This window comes from Bos indicus x Bos taurus, chromosome 9 (assembly GCF_003369695.1).
Source record: "Bos indicus x Bos taurus breed Angus x Brahman F1 hybrid chromosome 9, Bos_hybrid_MaternalHap_v2.0, whole genome shotgun sequence".
In the NCBI taxonomy this organism is placed as follows: Eukaryota; Metazoa; Chordata; class Mammalia; order Artiodactyla; family Bovidae; genus Bos; species Bos indicus x Bos taurus.
In genome coordinates this window covers 21,595,608-21,614,247 of record NC_040084.1, presented here as the reverse complement: position 1 = coordinate 21,614,247, position 18,640 = coordinate 21,595,608, and the positions used below count along the sequence as shown (strand labels likewise).

General features: G+C 44.7%; 1 protein-coding gene across 2 annotated transcripts; it reads left to right on the top strand.

The window, feature by feature from the left end:
- The first annotated feature begins 992 nt into the window (after window positions 1-992).
- Window positions 993-8,038, top strand: TENT5A (terminal nucleotidyltransferase 5A). 2 transcript variants are annotated; one of them, XM_027550998.1, is made up of 3 exons: window positions 993-1,311; window positions 1,533-2,097; window positions 3,221-8,038. In XM_027550998.1, the coding sequence occupies exons 1-3, from the start codon at window positions 1,292-1,294 to the stop codon at window positions 3,995-3,997; spliced, it is 1,362 nt and encodes a 453-aa protein (XP_027406799.1). In that variant the 5' UTR covers window positions 993-1,291; the 3' UTR covers window positions 3,998-8,038. The 2 variants fall into 2 exon arrangements, with proteins under 2 accessions (XP_027406799.1, XP_027406798.1); XM_027550997.1 differs by having other exon boundaries at window positions 1,015-1,255.
- Window positions 8,039-18,640: the final 10,602 nt, after the last annotated feature.

Below are 18,640 nucleotides of genomic sequence, written 5' to 3'. Positions count from 1 at the left end.
GCGGGTCGTGAAATACCAGCTCGTTTCACACCGACATTAGCACACTCACTTGAAAAAGGAAAACCTTATGCGCCCCGGGAACGAACGCGCTTCTCCGCCTAAGGTCTCAGCGAGAGAACGCGCCGCCGGAGCGTCCTGCCCGGCTCGGCAGCCCTTCGCGCGCTCCCCGCGCGCCGCACTCCGGGCCCGCCGGGTCCTCAGCCGCTGGCGGCGCGCCCTTCCGGCTGTCAGGCCCGCCGGGGCGCCCGCTCGGAGACGCGCGCTAGCCCCACGCCGCGCCCCCGGCCCGCTCGCGCGCGCGGGAGACGGGCGCACGCTCGGCCCCGCCCCCGCGCTCCGCGGGCTCACGCCGAGCTCCCCGCGCCGCCTGAGGTCTGGAGAATCGAAACCCGGGGGAGCTCGCCCTTCCCCTCGCGCGCGCCGCCTGACCGGCAAGGGGAAGTGGGCGCCTTAGTTCTCGCCGAGGCCGGGTTTATTAACGGAGTAAATGGTCTAGCTTGACACCACACATTGTCTAATAAAACGATGGTCGGGGGTTGGGGGAGTCGAAAGAACCTCTGGAGCCCCGTCCACATGCCATAATGACGCGCCAGAAAAGGCGAGAATTTTATGTTTGGGAAGTTTCTGCAGTTGCGCGAATTTCGCCGGGCTCTGGTTGTGCGGGCGACTTAGAACTCTTGAGGCATCGGAAATGTTTCTTCGTTGGAGGGGAAAAAATAAAAAATAAAAAGAGGGGCTTTGTGTGTGTGTGGGGGGGAAATCCATACGTCAAATATAAGTACAAGCACACGAGTGCACACTCACAACCGCCGCCGGCCTCGCACTCCGGGACCGGCCGCCGCAGCCTTTCAGCTCCGCGGGGCTCGGGCAGCCGGGCGGGCGGGCGGGGGCGGTGCCCTATGCAGATGAGGAGGGTGTGGCGATTCGTGCGGCGCAGGGCCCCGGAAGCGCCCAGAGGACCTCGTATAAAAAAAGTACTGAGGCCGTTTCTCCCGCACAACTGCTAAAGCTCCAGAGACAGGAACGTGTGCGGCGGCGGCGGCGGCGGCGGCGGCAGCAGGAGCCGCCACCTCCGGGACCACCGCGACTCAGGCGGCGCGGGCGGGGGCGAGGGGCGGGAGTGGCCGGCGCGGGCGGCGGGGGTCTAGGAAGGACTCGAGTCGCTTGCCGCGGCCGGGAGCGCACTCGCTGCTCGCGAAGAGTTGTCTCGCAGTTCCTCGCTCGCCGCGCTCCTAGAAGGGGCGGCCGCCTCCAGGTGACACAGACGGGACTCCCGCTTGCGCTTTTCCAGATGCATCAGAGATACTTTTGGTGCGGGGCTGCTCTTGCGGGGCGCGGCGCGCGGCTGGGGAACCGCGGGGGCCTGGGGAGGGAGCGTCTCTGGGGTGTCCCCCTAGGCGAGGCGGGGGGATTCAAGCGGGGAAAGGGGGCGCGTTCCTGCCTTCGCGGCCCCCCCCTCCCCCGTCCGCCCGGCCGCTTCTCAGCGTCCTCAGCGCGCTCCTTCCCCCACTTCCCCCCCCGTTCTCTCTTAGGACCGACCAGGGCCAAGTGGCGTTCGGCGGGCACTTCATGGCGGAAGGCGAAGAGTACTTTGCCATGGCCGAGGACGAGCTGGCCGGCGGCCCCTACATCCCCCTGGGCGGCGATCTGAGCGGCGGCGACTGCGGCGGCGGCGGCGGCGGCGGGTTTGCCGGGCACTGCTTGGAATACTGCGAGAGCCCCACCGCGCACTGCAACGTGCTGAACTGGGAGCAAGTGCAGCGGCTGGACGGCATCCTGAGCGAGACCATCCCGATCCACGGGCGCGGCAACTTCCCCACGCTCGAGCTGCAGCCCAGCCTGATCGTGAAGGTGGTGCGGCGGCGGCTGGCCGAGAAGCGCATCGGCGTCCGCGACGTGCGCCTTAACGGCTCGGCCGCCAGCCACGTCCTGCACCAGGACAGCGGCCTGGGCTACAAAGACCTGGACCTGATCTTCTGCGCCGACCTGCGTGGGGAAGAGGAGTTTCAGACTGTGAAGGACGTCGTGCTGGACTGCCTGTTGGACTTCTTACCCGAAGGGGTGAACAAGGAGAAGATCACACCACTCACGCTCAAGGTAAATCACCTCCCCCCACCCCCGCCACCCCAGAGGGGCCCGGGGCCCCCGCGGCGGGCCGGGCGCGAGTGCTGCACGGCTGACACCCGGGGCTCGGGTCGGCCACCTGGACCCGTGTGCGCGCCCTGGCTAATTTTGCTTTTCAGTTATCTTATTTTTTTTCTGAGTTCACGAAGGTGCGTGGACTTGTGTCTGAGTGTTTTCGTTGACTTGCTGCTTCAGCGCCCCGCGCCTTCTGCTTCCTCATCTGCCCTGCCCTCTCTTCCTTCTCCTTATTTTTTAACTCTTGGCTTTCCTTGCTTGAGTCCTGTCCGGAGTACATTCGTACATTCTGATAAGTAGAAGAGTGAAATGTTGTCCATCTTTTTTTTTTTTTTTGAGTCATTGGATGTTTGAGTCTCCTGCAGCCTGCAGCAGAGGCGAGTCAATGGGCTTATTATTGTGTTGGAAAAAGTGACTAATTTCCTAGCTGCTTTCTGCTGACTCCAGGCATTAAGATTAAATACGGCTTTTCTCCTGGTTGGTTGTTGGGTTCGGGATATAATGGGTCCCCTCCTCCCCACTTTGGCTCAAAGCTCGTCAAAATGATCTGAGGAACCAGCCTCCCAGAATGTCTTAATTTAGTTCATATTTGATTTTAACTACAGAATCCCTGCGGGGACCCACAAGATACTGATCCTATCAGTTGCCTGGCGGGTGGAGGGGAAACTAGGTGACTAGGGACAGGATGAGAGGCAGACTGACTTTTTACTGTAGGCCCTTCTGTCTTTTGAATATTGCAGCTATATTGTGTGAATCTTGTACCTGTAAGAGCATTCTCAAAAAATAACATTTCAAAAGTCAGACATGACAACAGAACCGCTTAGTACTGTGCTATGTCTGCCAAAAGCCTCAAACTATTACTTCTAGTCTCTTTCCCAGACAGCAGAACCACTCGTTAAATGTATTTTTTGTTGTTGTTGTTTTCAGAAGACTGTTTAATGTTTAAACCTGTAGGTAGTGTTTTGCTGAAACTTGACAAAACAAAAGGGGAGGAGCAAAATAATTCTCAGCTGTGATGAGGATGTATTTATTATTTTTTTCTAGGTTTGCTCATCTTCTTGTTTTGTCTTTTAAATTGTAGGAAGCTTATGTGCAGAAAATGGTTAAAGTGTGCAATGACTCTGACCGATGGAGTCTTATATCCCTGTCAAACAACAGTGGCAAAAATGTGGAACTGAAATTTGTGGATTCCCTCCGGAGGCAGTTTGAATTTAGTGTAGATTCTTTTCAAATCAAATTAGACTCTCTTCTCCTCTTTTACGAGTGTTCAGAGAACCCGATGACTGAAACGTTTCACCCCACAATAATCGGGGAGAGCGTCTATGGCGATTTCCATGAAGCCTTTGATCACCTTTGTAACAAGATCATTGCCACGAGGAACCCGGAGGAAATCAGAGGGGGAGGCCTGTTAAAGTACTGCAACCTCTTAGTGAGGGGCTTTAGGCCCGCCTCTGATGAAATCAAGACCCTTCAGAGGTATATGTGTTCCAGGTTTTTCATCGACTTCTCAGACATTGGAGAGCAGCAGAGAAAACTGGAGTCCTATTTGCAGAACCACTTCGTGGGCTTGGAAGACCGCAAGTATGACTATCTCATGACCCTTCATGGAGTGGTGAATGAGAGTACCGTGTGTCTGATGGGACATGAAAGAAGACAGACTTTAAACCTGATCACAATGCTGGCTATCCGGGTGCTAGCTGACCAGAATGTCATCCCTAACGTGGCCAATGTCACTTGCTATTACCAGCCGGCCCCCTATGTAGCAGATGCCAACTTTAGCAATTACTACATTGCACAGGTCCAGCCAGTGTTCACATGCCAGCAACAGACATACTCCACTTGGCTACCCTGCAATTAAGAATCATTTAAAAATGTCCTGTGGGGAAGCCATTTCAGACAAGATAGGAAAAAAAAGAGAAAGAGAGAGAGAAAAGAAAAATAAAAAGAAAAAGGTTGAGTGATCCAGCCCTTATTAGGGATATGTTTTGTGCAATGATGACCTGCTCCTGGTTTTAAACTTGGCAAAGCTTTGTGGATCTTTTCATAGGTATGGGGGCACGATCTCAAAATAACCCACCCACCACTACCAACCCTCCCGCCTGATTCTCCTACCCAATTGGATTCTTTCCTGAAACAAAAGAGACCTGTCATTAAAAGCAACCAGGTTCTCCTAAAATAACTAGAGACAGAGGAAAAAAAAAGCTTGATGACAATATGGGTTTGCAGTACCTGCTCCCATAGCTTTGCCATAGGAAAAAAAGACAAGTGGATAGTTTCTTATAAGATGGAATTCATGAAAGGGAATATACAGAGATTAAAAAAAGGTCTCCCTCCAACTTAATTATCAATTCAGGAGTTCAGATAGTAACAATGGTACAGAAAGAAGGGGTACACCAACATTGGGATTGCTGAGGCTTGTAGTGAATACTATCTGTGGAACTCTCCCATTGCGCTAATAGAAATGGCTTGCTCCAAGTGAACAGTAGTAGGTTGGTGCAGTTCTCATAACAAACAGCAGAACTTATGATGACACAATCCATTATTTCCAGCTGCGTGCATAGCTCACATTTTTTAAAATGTGAAAATGCAAGCAAAAACAGCTGTAGCAAAGAAAGTATGCTCAAGGACCAAAGATTTACCAGATAAAAATACCCAAGTAGAAGAGAGATAGTAGAATATATAAAGAGTTACTATATTTGTTACACACCAATATACATCAAAGTGCCTGTTGCCTTCTGAAAATTTGAAGTGGAAAAATTTTATGGTTTAATGACTTATTTTATCAGGGACTCAAGAAGAAAATAAAACAACACATAAGCTTGTGAATGGTGGAGGAGATGCCCTATTTTTTTCTTGACAAATACTTGTATAAAGTTAACATTGTTGGTGTGATGTTATCCTAGGTACATGTGTATGTGTGTGTATATTATGTGTATATATATACATATTTGTGATATGTGTATATACACACAGTTCATTGACTATGGTCTAGAATAATGTAGCAAATAGGAAATGTTTAAATACTGTGTGCTTTTATGTTTTCAACAGGATGACCTGAGACGTGGGCATATTGCAGTGATGAATTAAATCCCACATCTAAAAAACTTAAAGTGAATGAAGGAGGAAAACAATTAATATATTTGATAGATTGAGCAGAGATTATACCTTTTTAGTGAGTGTTTTTGTTTTTGTTTTCTTTTTATTTTGTGAGCCATAGAATTCCACAAATGGGAGAATATTTGTTTGGCAGAGCACTCTTTTTTTTATACTGAACTGCCATTTAGACAGTTTGAACCCTTTTAGTTTTTGTAATACTTGCAATACCTCCATGATGTATAATCCAGTGGATCATGGATCAGTGATAGTCTGTTTAAATCCCTGACTGCTCAAAAGAATTTCTGGTGATCTGAACACTACTTATTAATATTTAAATGAATTTTTAAATGAGTGCATTATGCATTCCAGGACCACTAGAGTTTAGTAAATGTGAAATGACCCTTTTTAAAGAGTATTTGCACAATTGCTTAAAATTTATATATGAGATATATATTATATATAAAATTTTATAAATTCATGCCAACATGAAACATCTTCGATCTGGTTGTCACACTGCATTTAAATATTTAGTACTGTACTTCAAATTCACTCACTTTGCATCGAATCAGTTCCAACTTTATTTTCTGTCTCAAGAGACCAGTTACACCTTTGTGAAATGAACTGGCGTTACTATTTCAGTTCAGTGACAGCTAATCTTGAACCCATCCCTTCTCCCAGCCTTTAATTTCTTTGGACACTGGTCTCTGAAAATGCATTTGTTGAAAACAAAAGTTAACATCCGAAAACCTTCCCTCTTGTCTTGTGAGGCAGCCACATCATCCCTTACCAACCCTAGTGGATGACTGCTTACTATGTGCAGCCCTCTGAAGAATCAACTGATTGTTGTCATCCATTAGAGAAGGATTGGGGAAGAAAATAGCATCATCCTATTGGCAGTGTAATCTGTTTGTTATCTGGGCATCCCTCAGATGCTCATTGTTAGTTTAATCCATCCAACTACCTTTCTTGCGCATCTTTCTTTGAAGCCTTAACCGGAACTTGATGGGTTTGCTGGAGTAGCCTCCCTGTGAACTCTGTCCCAGCTGTAACAGCTACTGCACTGCCACTCGCTGTTTTGTAGGGAACTTTTTCTTCTCCCATGCTGGCTCCGACTCGCTCACTCCAGCCCTGGGTTTTGAGAAATTCATTGCTAATTCCCAGGAAATGTTCCATTTGCAGATTAAGCCTGATACTAAATGGTCAGAAACCCAGAGCTCCATCCTCCTTACCTGTTTGGACATTCCCTAAGATTAAAGCTAAGGGAACACTCGGGAATGGAGGAGGAGCGTCTGGGCATCTGCCTTGTTCCTTCTTATCCTAACTCTTGATGGATGAGTCGTTCACTATTTCACAAAGAATCTGGAGGTCTCCGGCTCTGCCAGAGCAACGATCCGCTGTTATTTTATGGCACAGATTCTTGTATGGAGGGGCCTTCTTTGAAAAATACACTTTTCATTTGTTTTCTGATATTTATGTTCTTTTCTTGCTTACTCCAGGGCTGGTAGTATAGTTGGAAATGCCAGCACCTGGCTTTCAGTTAGAACAGGCTGTACTCAAGACAACCTTCGGCATTTACTTTGATTGATATAATTTATTTCCCTTTTGTATGTACTATAGTCTTGTGCATATGTAGTTGAACAAACGGTGGAATATATGTCTATCTTTGTGGATGTGTGGCCTAAACATTTGAATGTCTGGTGAGAGAGAGCCATGTGTCATAAGTCAGAAGAAAGGACAGCTCTCAACTCCTGATTAGTGTCTGTGATTTGCTTACCTTTGTGTTTATCTGGTCGAGTGCGCTGTTACTTTAAAGCAGGAAGAAGTTTTTTTTTTTTTTTTTTTTCCTCTGCTGGAGGTTCTTCTCACCTGTCCAGCCTGGCACATCAGGGAACACTTCACCCATGACAGTGCCCTTTTAACAAGTTGACTTTGTTTGCAGTAAAGTCTCATTGCCTCAAGATGTCTTACATCAAGATGGACTTTTCCTTTCCAGAAACGGGATCAAATATTTGCTCACTCTTGGTATTGGGTGGACTGTTTTAATGAGGCTCCAGCATTGCAAGGATGGAAGGTCTGTAAGCCAAGCCAAGGAGGAAACGCCAAGAAGAGTGAACATACTGTTCGTTTTTGCCACCCCTTTCTGTTTGCTTATTGTAGGTTGCCTTACTGCGTGTAAAGTTGTTTTCAGTGCAATGCTTGCCAAATAAATATTGTGAACTATTTTGTAAATGAAATGTATTATGTTAAAAGCTGTCAGCAGTTCAGAAATAAGCTTTTTTGTTGTTTGAAGACAACATGTGTTAGATGACGCCAAAAGCCAAAAAAAGTAATTTCATATATAGTACCTGTTTGAATATAATCTTTCTTTATGATCTCTCATAGCATAGCCTTTTTAGTGCTAAGAAAGAATCTCTATGTAATATTTTGTCATAATAATGGCTTGCTAACAAAGTACATGGTCAAAGTACAGAGTTGGAAGATGGCAAGTAACTTGGTGAGAATGGCTGCAAATCCTTGCAGAATAGAGGAGTCTCTGCCCGCTGGCTGTCTCTTCGACCTCTCTACAACCATCACCTGCTCTGAGACGTCCTGTTTGCAGCAAGCTGCTTCTGGGGTCACTCTTTTGGAATACTTTCACTTTAGACTGTGTCACAGGCAGAAAAGGAGTTGATGGAGAATGGACTCTTTAAAAACTGACATGTTTGAATCAACGCTAGAGGGAACAGATTGTGAATTTTGTTTACAGCATCCAATATTTGGATTTTTTTTTTGTAAATAAAAAGAAGTTATTTTTTTCTATTGATTTGTGTGTTGTCTTCCGTGTCTGTGCTGTCTAAAGACCATATCCTCCGAGTCCAGCTGTGTCCATGAGAAAAGATGGGGCAGTGTTTGGAGAAGACCCACCTTTATCAACTTCTGATTGGAGTACAAGTCACTAAAATGCCCAGCTTACAGCCAGCCCAACTCTTGACTGGCTCGGTCAGCTCCATTAGAATCTAGATAATGAGTACTGACATTTTGAATCTGGTTATGAGCTTAGCCGTGTTAAGTGCCGCAGGCAGAGCTGTCTTCCAGGATCAGTAGAGGCTCCTGATTCTGGACTGTAGGGCTGCTGTAGCCCTGAGGGGGCTTTGGTTCTCGGGAGTAGCCCAAGTGCTGTGATGAGGTCATCACCGGTTTTATGTGTGTCATCTAAGGCTCTATAGTGTTACTCAGAGTGTTCACCTTGGGAGGAAGGGAGGACCTTTTGAAAGTCACTAATTGGAAGGAAGAGTGATCATAGGATCTAATTTGTGCTTTATTTGTGTGCATGTACCGAGTGCAAAGACATTGCTCTTTGACAAGCATTTCATGTAATCTCACCTGTTCAGATTGCCGGGGAGCAGCCATTTATTTTTTCTATGTGTTTCTTTGGAGACTTTCTCACTACTAGTAGTATGAGAGTTTGGTAAGCCTCAGCTAATATAGGACATCCTTGTGGTTTATAAAACCATTGAAAGTTCTGATGTTGGACAGAATGCATGCTTGACACTGTATCTAAGAAAGAGCCATTCCTGGTATTCAAAGCCAGTTTCCCTCACATACACATTATAAAAATACTAGGTGGTTATTGGGTTTGGTAGTGGTATTTGTGTGTCATTCTCTTCTTCCTTTGTTGCAACCTCTTCATTTTTTTTTACAACCATCCCTTGCATGTCTGTGGTCATCACAAGACTCCTTTTTAAGCAAGGGTTGAATAAGGACAGTATATATTAAGCTCCTACTTAAAGGGTAGCCTTAGGTATACCCTACTATTTCTAGTTGAACTACCAGACTGCACCTAGCTAAGCCTGGAGAGAAGTAACGCACTCTTCTTTTCTTTGGGAATAATCTTAACTTGCATGCAATAGTTTCTTTGAGAAGAAAAAAGACAAAAAATTAATACCCAGAAAGCAAAAACAAGGAAATCAAAATCATAGTTTTAGAATATTAAGTAGAATATAACTGTTAAAATCATTAAATACCTCAGAAATTAAGCCGTAATTTCCTTCTTAGAACTAAGTTTAAAATAAAAATATGAATGTCCTGCAGTCTAATAGCAAATACAGTCAAGTGGGAGAGGGGGAGAAAAATGATTTAAATTGACAATGGCTTTCACCCAGCAACACCCAGGTCTTGATTTCTAGTGCTGTGCTCCCAAAAAAGGAACCAGGTCTCCTTTGACAAATGGCTGGATCAAGGGCTGGGACAGGGAATACTTCGGAGGAATCTGGAACATCTTGTTTCAGAAAGATAAGATGTGCTAAAAAAGGAAAAACAGCAACAACAAAAAACAGGGATGAAGGGCATGTCAAAAGGACACAGGGGCCATCTGAGAGAACTCCAATGGCCATAACTAGAACAATTTGAGCAAAAAAAAAAAAAAATAGTAGTATTTGATTCTAACCTAAAATATAAAATGTCTGTGAGTCCACCACATGGATAGAAATAGATGGTTACATAAATAAATGGAAGCAAAAAAAATAAATTTCCCATGCAGAATTCCAAATAATCCGTGTAGATACTGCTTACTCCAGGAGGTAGAGCTTAACTCCTAGCCTGTTAAGCATGAGCTGGGTGTGATGACTTATTTCTAAAGTGCATTGTATGGAAAAAAGTGAATAAAGAATACTTTTACCACTGGAGAGACCGGACAGACCTTCTAAGCCGGGTGATCATGGTCCCCATCATTAGTGATAAATCATGACGATAACAAACACCTTTGGTTATGAGATGGTGAAAATGGTACTTTACCTCCACAATCTTCCTCTCCAAAGCTGTAATGTCTAATTGTGAGAAGAGAAAAAGACAAATTTGAATTGAGGAGTATACAATAAAGTATCAGACTAGTATTCCTTAAATCATCAAAACATAGAAAAATCTGAAAACGGCTACAGGGAAGAGGAGCCTAAGGAGACATGACAACTGATTGTCCTCCAGTGTCTTGGATGGGATCTGGGAAAGAAAATGACGTGAGGTAAAATCTCAGGGAATCTGAATAAAGTGCCGTGTTATTGAAATAATATTTCCATCTCAGTTCATTAGTTAATGACAAATGTCCCATGCTACTGTAGGACATTACTGGTGGGGAAAGTGGATTTAGGGTATATGGAAATTCTCTGTACTCTCTTCACAATTTTTCTTTAAATATAAAACTATTCTCAAATAAAGTTTTTACTGAAAAATGAAGACTGATCCTTCTTTGCTATTTCTAGGGAAGTGAATCTATTTGTAGAAACAGTAATGCATAGTGAGTTTAATTTTTTAATGTCTACCATACTTAAGTGTTGGAGAAGGCAATGGCATCCCACTCCAGTACTCTTGCCTGGAAAATCCCGTGGACGGAGGAGCCTGGTAGGCTGCAGTCCATGGGGTCGCTAAGTGGGACACGACTGAGCGACTTCACTTTCACTTTTCGCTTTCATGCCTTGGAGAAGGAAATGGCAACCCACTCCAGGGTTCTTGCCTGGAGAATCCTAGGGATAGGGGAGCCTGATGGGTTTCTGTCTATGGGGTCTCACAGAGTCGGATATGACTGAAGTGACTTAGCAGCAGCATACTTAAGTGTTAGGAGAGCATATGAAGGAATGGAAATAAAATGTGTTTTATTCACACACATCATAAAAATTGTATCTACAAGTTTTGAAGAAAAGGAAGTGGATTGAAGAGAGTTGAGTTATAGGCAAGTCTTTTTCTGTAGAACAGCAGGAAGAATTTATATTACCTTAGAGCGTTAAGGCAAGGGAACACTAACTGTAACTACAAACCATTATGTAGATATTTTTAAATATGGAGACTAAAATGAGCAGGGAATGAAAATTTCACCACCCTAATATACAGAAAACCCGGGGAAGTTGTTTAGAAACTCTTTGCAAGGGAGTAAATGATTTTTTCTAAATGCTAGGGGATGCTAATAGTTGGTGGAGTGTTGAAATGAATTATTATTTAATATAAATAACCACTTTCACCATTTACCTGCTTACCTAAGCTCTTTCAGCAGATCAGGTTTTCTTAAAGTGAAGGGACAGCTGTTCTTGTATTTACTTTCTTAGCTCAATCACTGGCATTAAAAATCGTTGAAAAATGCTGTTTTCAAAAATAGATGCCCTTAGTAATTTTTAAAAGCAGCCATTCCAGCGTTGCAGTTTATGAAGTTAGGACGAGGCCTGTGCTTTCTGCCGAGGGACATGGAGCGCCCCAACGGCAGGAATTTATGAGTGTGGGGCTAAGTTATTTCTAACCTCCATAATGGAAAGTTCCCTTCAGAATCCCCTTCAGAAACTATTGATTTTCCAGCACAGTGTGTACTTATCAGTAATGCCAAGATTTTGTGGCATCATCTGGCCATGTCATTAGAAAACGGCTGAAACCCTATTCTTTCTATTTTTTCTTCTTCTAGCAAAATTCAACGTAAGGAGCTACACTAGGCACTATGGATATCGCCATCCTATGCACTAATTCTGAATTGCATAAGGTCTGGAGTATCTTCCTATAGACCTCTTCAAATAAGGTAAAGACGATCATGCTTCATATGTTCTTGATTTTAATAGGGAATGTAAAGAAGTATTAAAATATCTGCATTTTGGAGTCTGATTGTCAGAGAAGAGAAACAAATTCAGTCAAGTTCAAGGCCTAATGTCTGAATTAGAGTTGCCAGATTTTGTAAATAAAAATACACAATGCCCAGTTAAATTTGAAATTCAGAGATGCCATGATTGTTTTAAAAGGGTAAGTTTGTCCCATGCAATATTTTGGACATACTTATACTAAAAATTATCTGTATTTATCTGAGATGCAAATTGAATTGGGAGTCCTGCATTTTAACAGGCAAGCCTAAAACCTAGGTTGGCTGAAAACGTTTCCTAGTATACAGCTAGAGTCCAGAACACTTTATAACTTGTTAATATCTAACTTCAGGTACCATGAAATGCTGTATTCACAGAGAGCAGCCCTGTGGCAGCAAACCCTTTGAAACATGGTTCATTCATTAAATATTTGCTGAATGCTTTTTACGTGTTCAGCCTTGTGTTAGACTCTGAGACCCAAAAGAAGGGGAAGGCCTGGTCCATTGACCTTTAGAAGCTTGGTTCCACTTACAAGCAGAACTTAGTTGCTGAAATTTAATTTTTCAGCTACCCTGGGGTTAATTACTCATGAGGCTTAGCTCTGCATGGGGTACTATAAAGAGCCCTGTAGACTAATGGGGAATCTGGATGAGGGTAATAGCCCTTGAAATGTGCCTTCCTGGGAGCTTTCAGGAGCAGATCTCCCCACAGGTAGCCCCCTGTGTGGACAGGCACTGGCCATTTGCTCGTTTGGCAGGAAGGATAAAGATAGATATTTTGCAGTTTCTGCTGAGGGAAGCAAAAATCCCCCCCCACCCCGCCGAGCTGCTGGACGTTTGCATTCTCTTTTTCAAAACCACTGCAAAAATCTTTAGGGCTTAACTAGAATGCACCTTGAAATTTTATTGCCCTATAATTCTGTTTGCTGCAGCACATTAAAATTCCCTTGAATGTTTCTTATGTAACCACTTCTGGTTAACTGTCATCTTGAAGTTATTACAACTTAGTCTTTGCTGCTTTTTTTTTTTTCCGTTTTTCCCAGAGCTGTGAAAGTTCTTTTCTCAGAGGCTTCAAATGCACCAGGCACCCCAGACCTTACCCGGTCCCAGTTTGTGTGGAGCTGGGTGTGTTGTCAGTCTGGGTATTTGTTTTGTCAGGGTAGAGATCTTATTTAAGGAGCATTTTTTAAACTGTCATTGGTGACTTATGTTCTCCTCCGGCCTGCACTGAGTAGGACAAATCCACAGCTTTCACCATCATCCAAACAGTTAATAAATACTTTCTTATCCCCTTGGCTTGATACTCTGTGAAGAATTACAAGGATTATTTGAAGCTGGCTCCTTCTCACTTGTGTTCTTAATTGAAAAGTGAAACAGGGATATGCACAAACAAATAAAACACGAAACTGCAGTGAAATTAAGAAATTTGCCAGAATAATGAGTGGCCAAGCTCGTTCCCTCTTTAGAGCATCTGCTGTTTGTTCCAGCTCCACAGAAAGTTCTTTCTCCAGATTTTTGTATCTCTTGTGCCCTCACTTTATTATTATTATCATTATTACCATCATCAGTTATTGTTATTGAAATATTACTTTCTCAGAGAGATTCTCCTATTTAGAGTTTCCCTCCAGCATTTTTACCAAGTTACTCTAAGCCTTTATCCTAATTTTAGATGCATATTATCAGTGTATCTGTCCCTACCTGAAATTATATTATAAATGGATTTATTTCTTAATTTATGACTTATTTATCACCATAGAATTAAGTTCCATAAAGGCACTAACTTTATGTACTTTGCCACCATGTTCTTAAAGTCCAAAAGAACAGCTGCTATGTAGGAAGTGCTTGCTATATTTTGGTGGGTGAATGAATGAATGAATCCCATTTGGCTCAGGATGAGAGGTGTGGCAGAATATCTATTTGGGAGGGTGTTAAAAAAGATATAAGAAGAGTGAAGAGTAACGGAATCCTTTTAAAATAATAATGGGATCTCAGAGAATGTGTCTGATCATGGAAAGGGCCCAGAAGAGACCCAGGTGGAGAAATTCCAGTCTTGAGGCAAGAATGGAGCCCCAGACAATAGAAGAGAGATGAACTCTTCTCTCTTAGAAGAAGAGAAGTGGTGTTTGGGGCAGGAGTCTTCATGCCTCTTCTTGGTTCCTGAGCTCGAGCAGCTGAGAATAGTGGGCCAGTTTGTACAGGTAGCCTTTGTGTGGCCTGGTGCTCAGAACAAGGGTGATGGATAGTTCATCTTCTAGTGCCCACAGGTGTGTTCTATCTGTTCCAAACCAGACCTCACCTGGCAGCCTGTTAAACTGAGGACTTCAGTTGCCCTGCGCAGTGACTAGAGTCTCTTATTCATCACCTGTTCCATCTCTTAGAACCAAGGAATCCCTGAGAGAAGTTTTCTGGCAGAGTACAGAGACTGAGGTGTGTCTCCTATTTTAAGTTAAGGGTAGGGGCTGTTCGGGAGGAATTTACTTTGCTATTTGAAGGCAGATATATAAAGGACAGTTTGTTCATCAGCCCTTTCAGCTGATGAGACGGTTGGCGTTTCCACGGGCATCCTATCTGGTCAAACCTCATGGAACAAACAGTCCTGTCCTGGGCATTATACCTGCCGTGACTATTTGCTGTTGATGTTTCATGAGTGTCCCAGTTGCAGAATGCTGTAGTGCCTGTTCTGGTGTTGCGTGTGTGTGTGTGTGGTCAGTTGCTCAGTCATGTCTGAATCTTTGTGACTCTGTGGATTGTAGCCCTCCCGGCTCCTCTGTCCATGGGATTCCCCAGGCAAAAATACTGGAGTGGGTTGCCATTTCCTCCTCCAGGGGATCTTCCTGACCCAAGGATCAAAGTTTTGTCTCTTGTGTCTTCTGCATTGCAGGCGGGTTCTTTACTGCTGAGACACCAGGGATTCCCATGCTGTGGTGCTGGCTAATGGTCACAATTAGATGCTGTTTAGATGCTGTTCTATAAGTGCCAAAGAAATTGAATCCCCGACTTCAAGAAATCATTCAAAAATTAGTTTCAGACTTTCATTATTGCCACTTGTATTTATGCAAACTAACTTGAACTTTCTGGATATTGTCCTAAGTCCCAAACCACTTAAGCCATGGTGATTCTCATCAGAAGGGATGTCAGGAGGGAAACTGGTTGAGATAAGCGAAACAAGCATGATACTTTCCATAAATAGTACTGAGCATTTCGGGCTTCTCCAGTGGCTCAGCAGTAAAGAATCTGCCTGCAATGTAGGAGATGCAGGTTTGATCCCGGAGTCAGAAAGAGCCCCTGGAGAAGGGCATGGCAACCCACACCAGTATTCTTGCCTGGAGAATATTATGGGCAGAGAAGCCTGGCAGGCTACAGTCCCTACGGTCGCAAAGAGTCGGGCTCAACTGAAGTGATTGAGCATGTGCGCACACACTGAGCATTTCATGTACAGCTCCATTGTAAAGCAGGTATGTGTGGGGCTTCTGAATCAACTCAAGGTACTGAGAGTCAGCAGGGGAGATAAAGGATGGGTGTGTAAAGAGAGAGTTTTTCCTTATTTCCATGAGAGGACAGTAGTTGACAGTATGTGCTTACCAGAATTCTTACTCCGCAGGAAGTCTTTCTTCCCTGGGCCTGTATCATGTGGTCTTTCCAGGCCACCTGGAGGGAGGACCTGATGTTTGCTGAGTTCTTCCTCTGGGTCAGGATGCTTAGCACTTGATGTATACTGTTCATCATCTTGTTAACAGCTAGTAGCACCATTCTTTCCCCCACTTTACTGAGCAGGAAATGGAATTTAGGAGGGATAGAGTTCTAGCTCTCCAGCTGCTACTGCTGCTGCTGCTGCTGCTAAGTCACTTCATTCGTGTCCAACTCTGTATGACCCCATAGGTGGCAGCCCACCAGGCTCCCCCGTCCCTGGGATTCTCCAGGCAAGAACATTGGAGTGGGTTGCCATTTCCTTCTCCAATGCATGAAAGTGAAAAGTGAAAGTGAAGTCGCTCAGTCATGTCCGACTCTTAGCGACCCCATGGACTGTAGCCCACCAGGCTCCTCCGTCCATGGGATTCTCCAGGCAAGAGTACTGGAGTAGGGTGCCATCGCCTTCTCCAGCTCTCCAGCTCTCCAGCTGGATGCCGGTTAAAAAAAAAAAAAAGGGAGGATTCCAGGGTGAGTCTTGAACTTCACCGTTCTTTGCTATGTCCTAACCTCTCCACCCCCTCCCACACCTCACCCCTGGCTGTGGATGGTTAGTGCTGCTTTCTCTCCATCCTCTGAACTTAAGAGCAGAAGAGAGGCTACACAGCTCAGCCCAAAGGAGGTAGTGTGAACCCTAAGAAAAAGAGTGGTTCTATGATTCAAGTCCCCAAGGCAGGCTTTACAGACAGTGTATGATATCAGTAGTGTGCATTTGATTTGATAAAATAATTATATTTTACATTTAATCACCAAAGTAATCCTGAGGATTAGATTAAAAGGATATTATGATCATCTCACTTTTAAGGTTAAAAAAAAAAAATGAGACTTAAGGAGACAGAGCTTGTGATAAGACATAAAGGCCTTTAGAATTTGTTCAGTGTTCAGAGGGAGATTCTATTTCTGTCTGAGACACACAAGGCAAATTGGTATCCAGGTCCTTCTACATCCCCTCTATCAACCATCTATCCAGATGGCAGGTGCATCATAGCAATACAGCAGGTAAAAGGTCCAGGAAGAGTATCTGAGCTTTTCTTACATGATGAGATCACATAAATTGCCTATTGTGAGTGGATTACCTGACAAAAATTAAGCTTAATTTAAATTTTTAGTGGGCACTCAGAATTCAGTAAGCAACTTCAATGCTGTCAAAGCTGTTTTCTGTATGTCCTATTACAGAGAATGAGGCACTTAATCTTTAAAAAGTGATCAATTAGTCTGACTTACGTCACATCTTACTGACAATGCCTGCTACCAGCTGGCTGCTTCTGAATCTGTTTTTCTTCTTCTTCTTATTTGGGAGAAAATGTTTGAAAGGAAAGGTAAAGAAAGTCTGAATACATTTCTATAACTCTTGAAATGTTCATTAGTCTTCTTGTGCTGAAGGCTGATCACACCTGTTTACTTCTGCCGCCTGAAAGGTTCCTTAGCTTTTTTCTCCTAGCCTGCAATGTCTGCTTAATGATGTCACAAACCTTTCTCAATACACAATGTCAACAAGATTCTTTGTCGCTTGGTAGATAGTTGAGGGTGATTGGGAGTGGAGGGCAAGGCCAGGGCTGAGGGCCTGGATTCTAGTCCTGTACCAGCACCAGTTGAAGTGTTTCTAAGATGGTGCTTAAGGAAACCCATTCATGTGATTTTCATTTAGTCAGCCTTGAGTGATGCAAGAGCATCTGCAATTTTTTTAAAATGGTATTTATTTAGTTTTGGCTGTGCTGGGTCTTGTTTGCGGCGAGCAGGCTTTTTTCTCGAGTTGCAGCGAGCAGGGGGTTACTCTCTAGTTGCCGTGCACAGGCTTCTCACTGCGGTGCCTTCTCTGGTTGCAGAGCACAGGCTCTAGGCTGTGCAGGCGTCAGCAGTAGCACAGGCTACACTAAAGTGCAGGTTCAGTAGGCCCTCTGTCTCCACTTCGGTCAGCCTTTTCCGAGATTTTGTAAGTACCCTCTTTCTGCATTTAAACTTTTGGTGAGCCATCTAGAGCAGTTTCTCTTTCCTGTAATGCAACCAGAAACACTCATTGCAAAGTAGGCTTTGTGGGAGCCTGATGCATGGAGCCTCATGCTCTGATCTTAGTATCCATCCATCATTAGCCTGGGAGTGGGAAGGGCCAGCCCTGCCCCAAGGCTGCAGGGCTGCAAGGGCACAAAATACAGTGCCAAACTTTCAAGCTTGAAATCTGGTCCCACCGCTTACAACTTTTTTAACTTTAAACAAGGTAACCCTTTTGGATTTTTGTTTCCTTACTGTAAAAAGAGACTGTGTGCTGTGTGCTAAGTCGCTTCGGTCCTGTCCGACTCTTTGTGACCCTATGGACTGTAGCCTGCCAGGCTCCTCTGTCCATGGGATTCTCTAGGCAAGAATACTGGAGTGGGTTGCCATGTTCTCTTCCAGGGGATCTTCCTGACCCAGGCACTGAACCTGCATCTCTTACATCTTCTGCTTTGGTGGTTGGGTTCTTTACCACTAGCGCCACCTGAGCAACCCAAAAAATGGACTAGTAGATGGCTCAGACTGTAAAGAATCTGCCTGCAGTGTGGGAGACCTGGGTTTGATCTCTGGGTTGGGAAGATCCCCTGGAAACCCACACCAGTATTCTTGCCTGGAGAATCCCCATGGACAGAGGAGCCTGGCAGGTTACAGTCCATGGGCTCGCAGAGTCAGACATGACTGAATGACTAAGCACAGCACCATAAGTAATTCTAAGTGACTTAGGTCATTGCTATACAGATATAATTAGGTGGGTATAGCATTGCTTTTAACAGCTGTGCTTATGCTTAGTCTCTCAGTCATGTCTGACTCTTTGCGACCCCATGGACTGTAGCTCACCAGGCTCCTCTGTCCATGGGGATCCTCTAGGCAAGAATACTGGAGTGGGTTACCATACCCAGTATGTTTTAAATCTGAAGGTTTTAAGCACTGGAGCTTCCCAGGTAGCTCAAGTGGTCAAGAATTTGCCTGCCCATGCAGGAGCGGCAGGAGAGACAGGATTGATCCCTGGGTCAGGAAGATCCCCTGGAGGAGGAAATGGCAACTCACTCCAATATTCTTGCCTGGAGAATCCCATGGACAGAGGAGCCTGGTGGGCTACAGTCCACGGGGTTGCAACAGAGTCAGGCACAGCTGAAGCGACTGGGC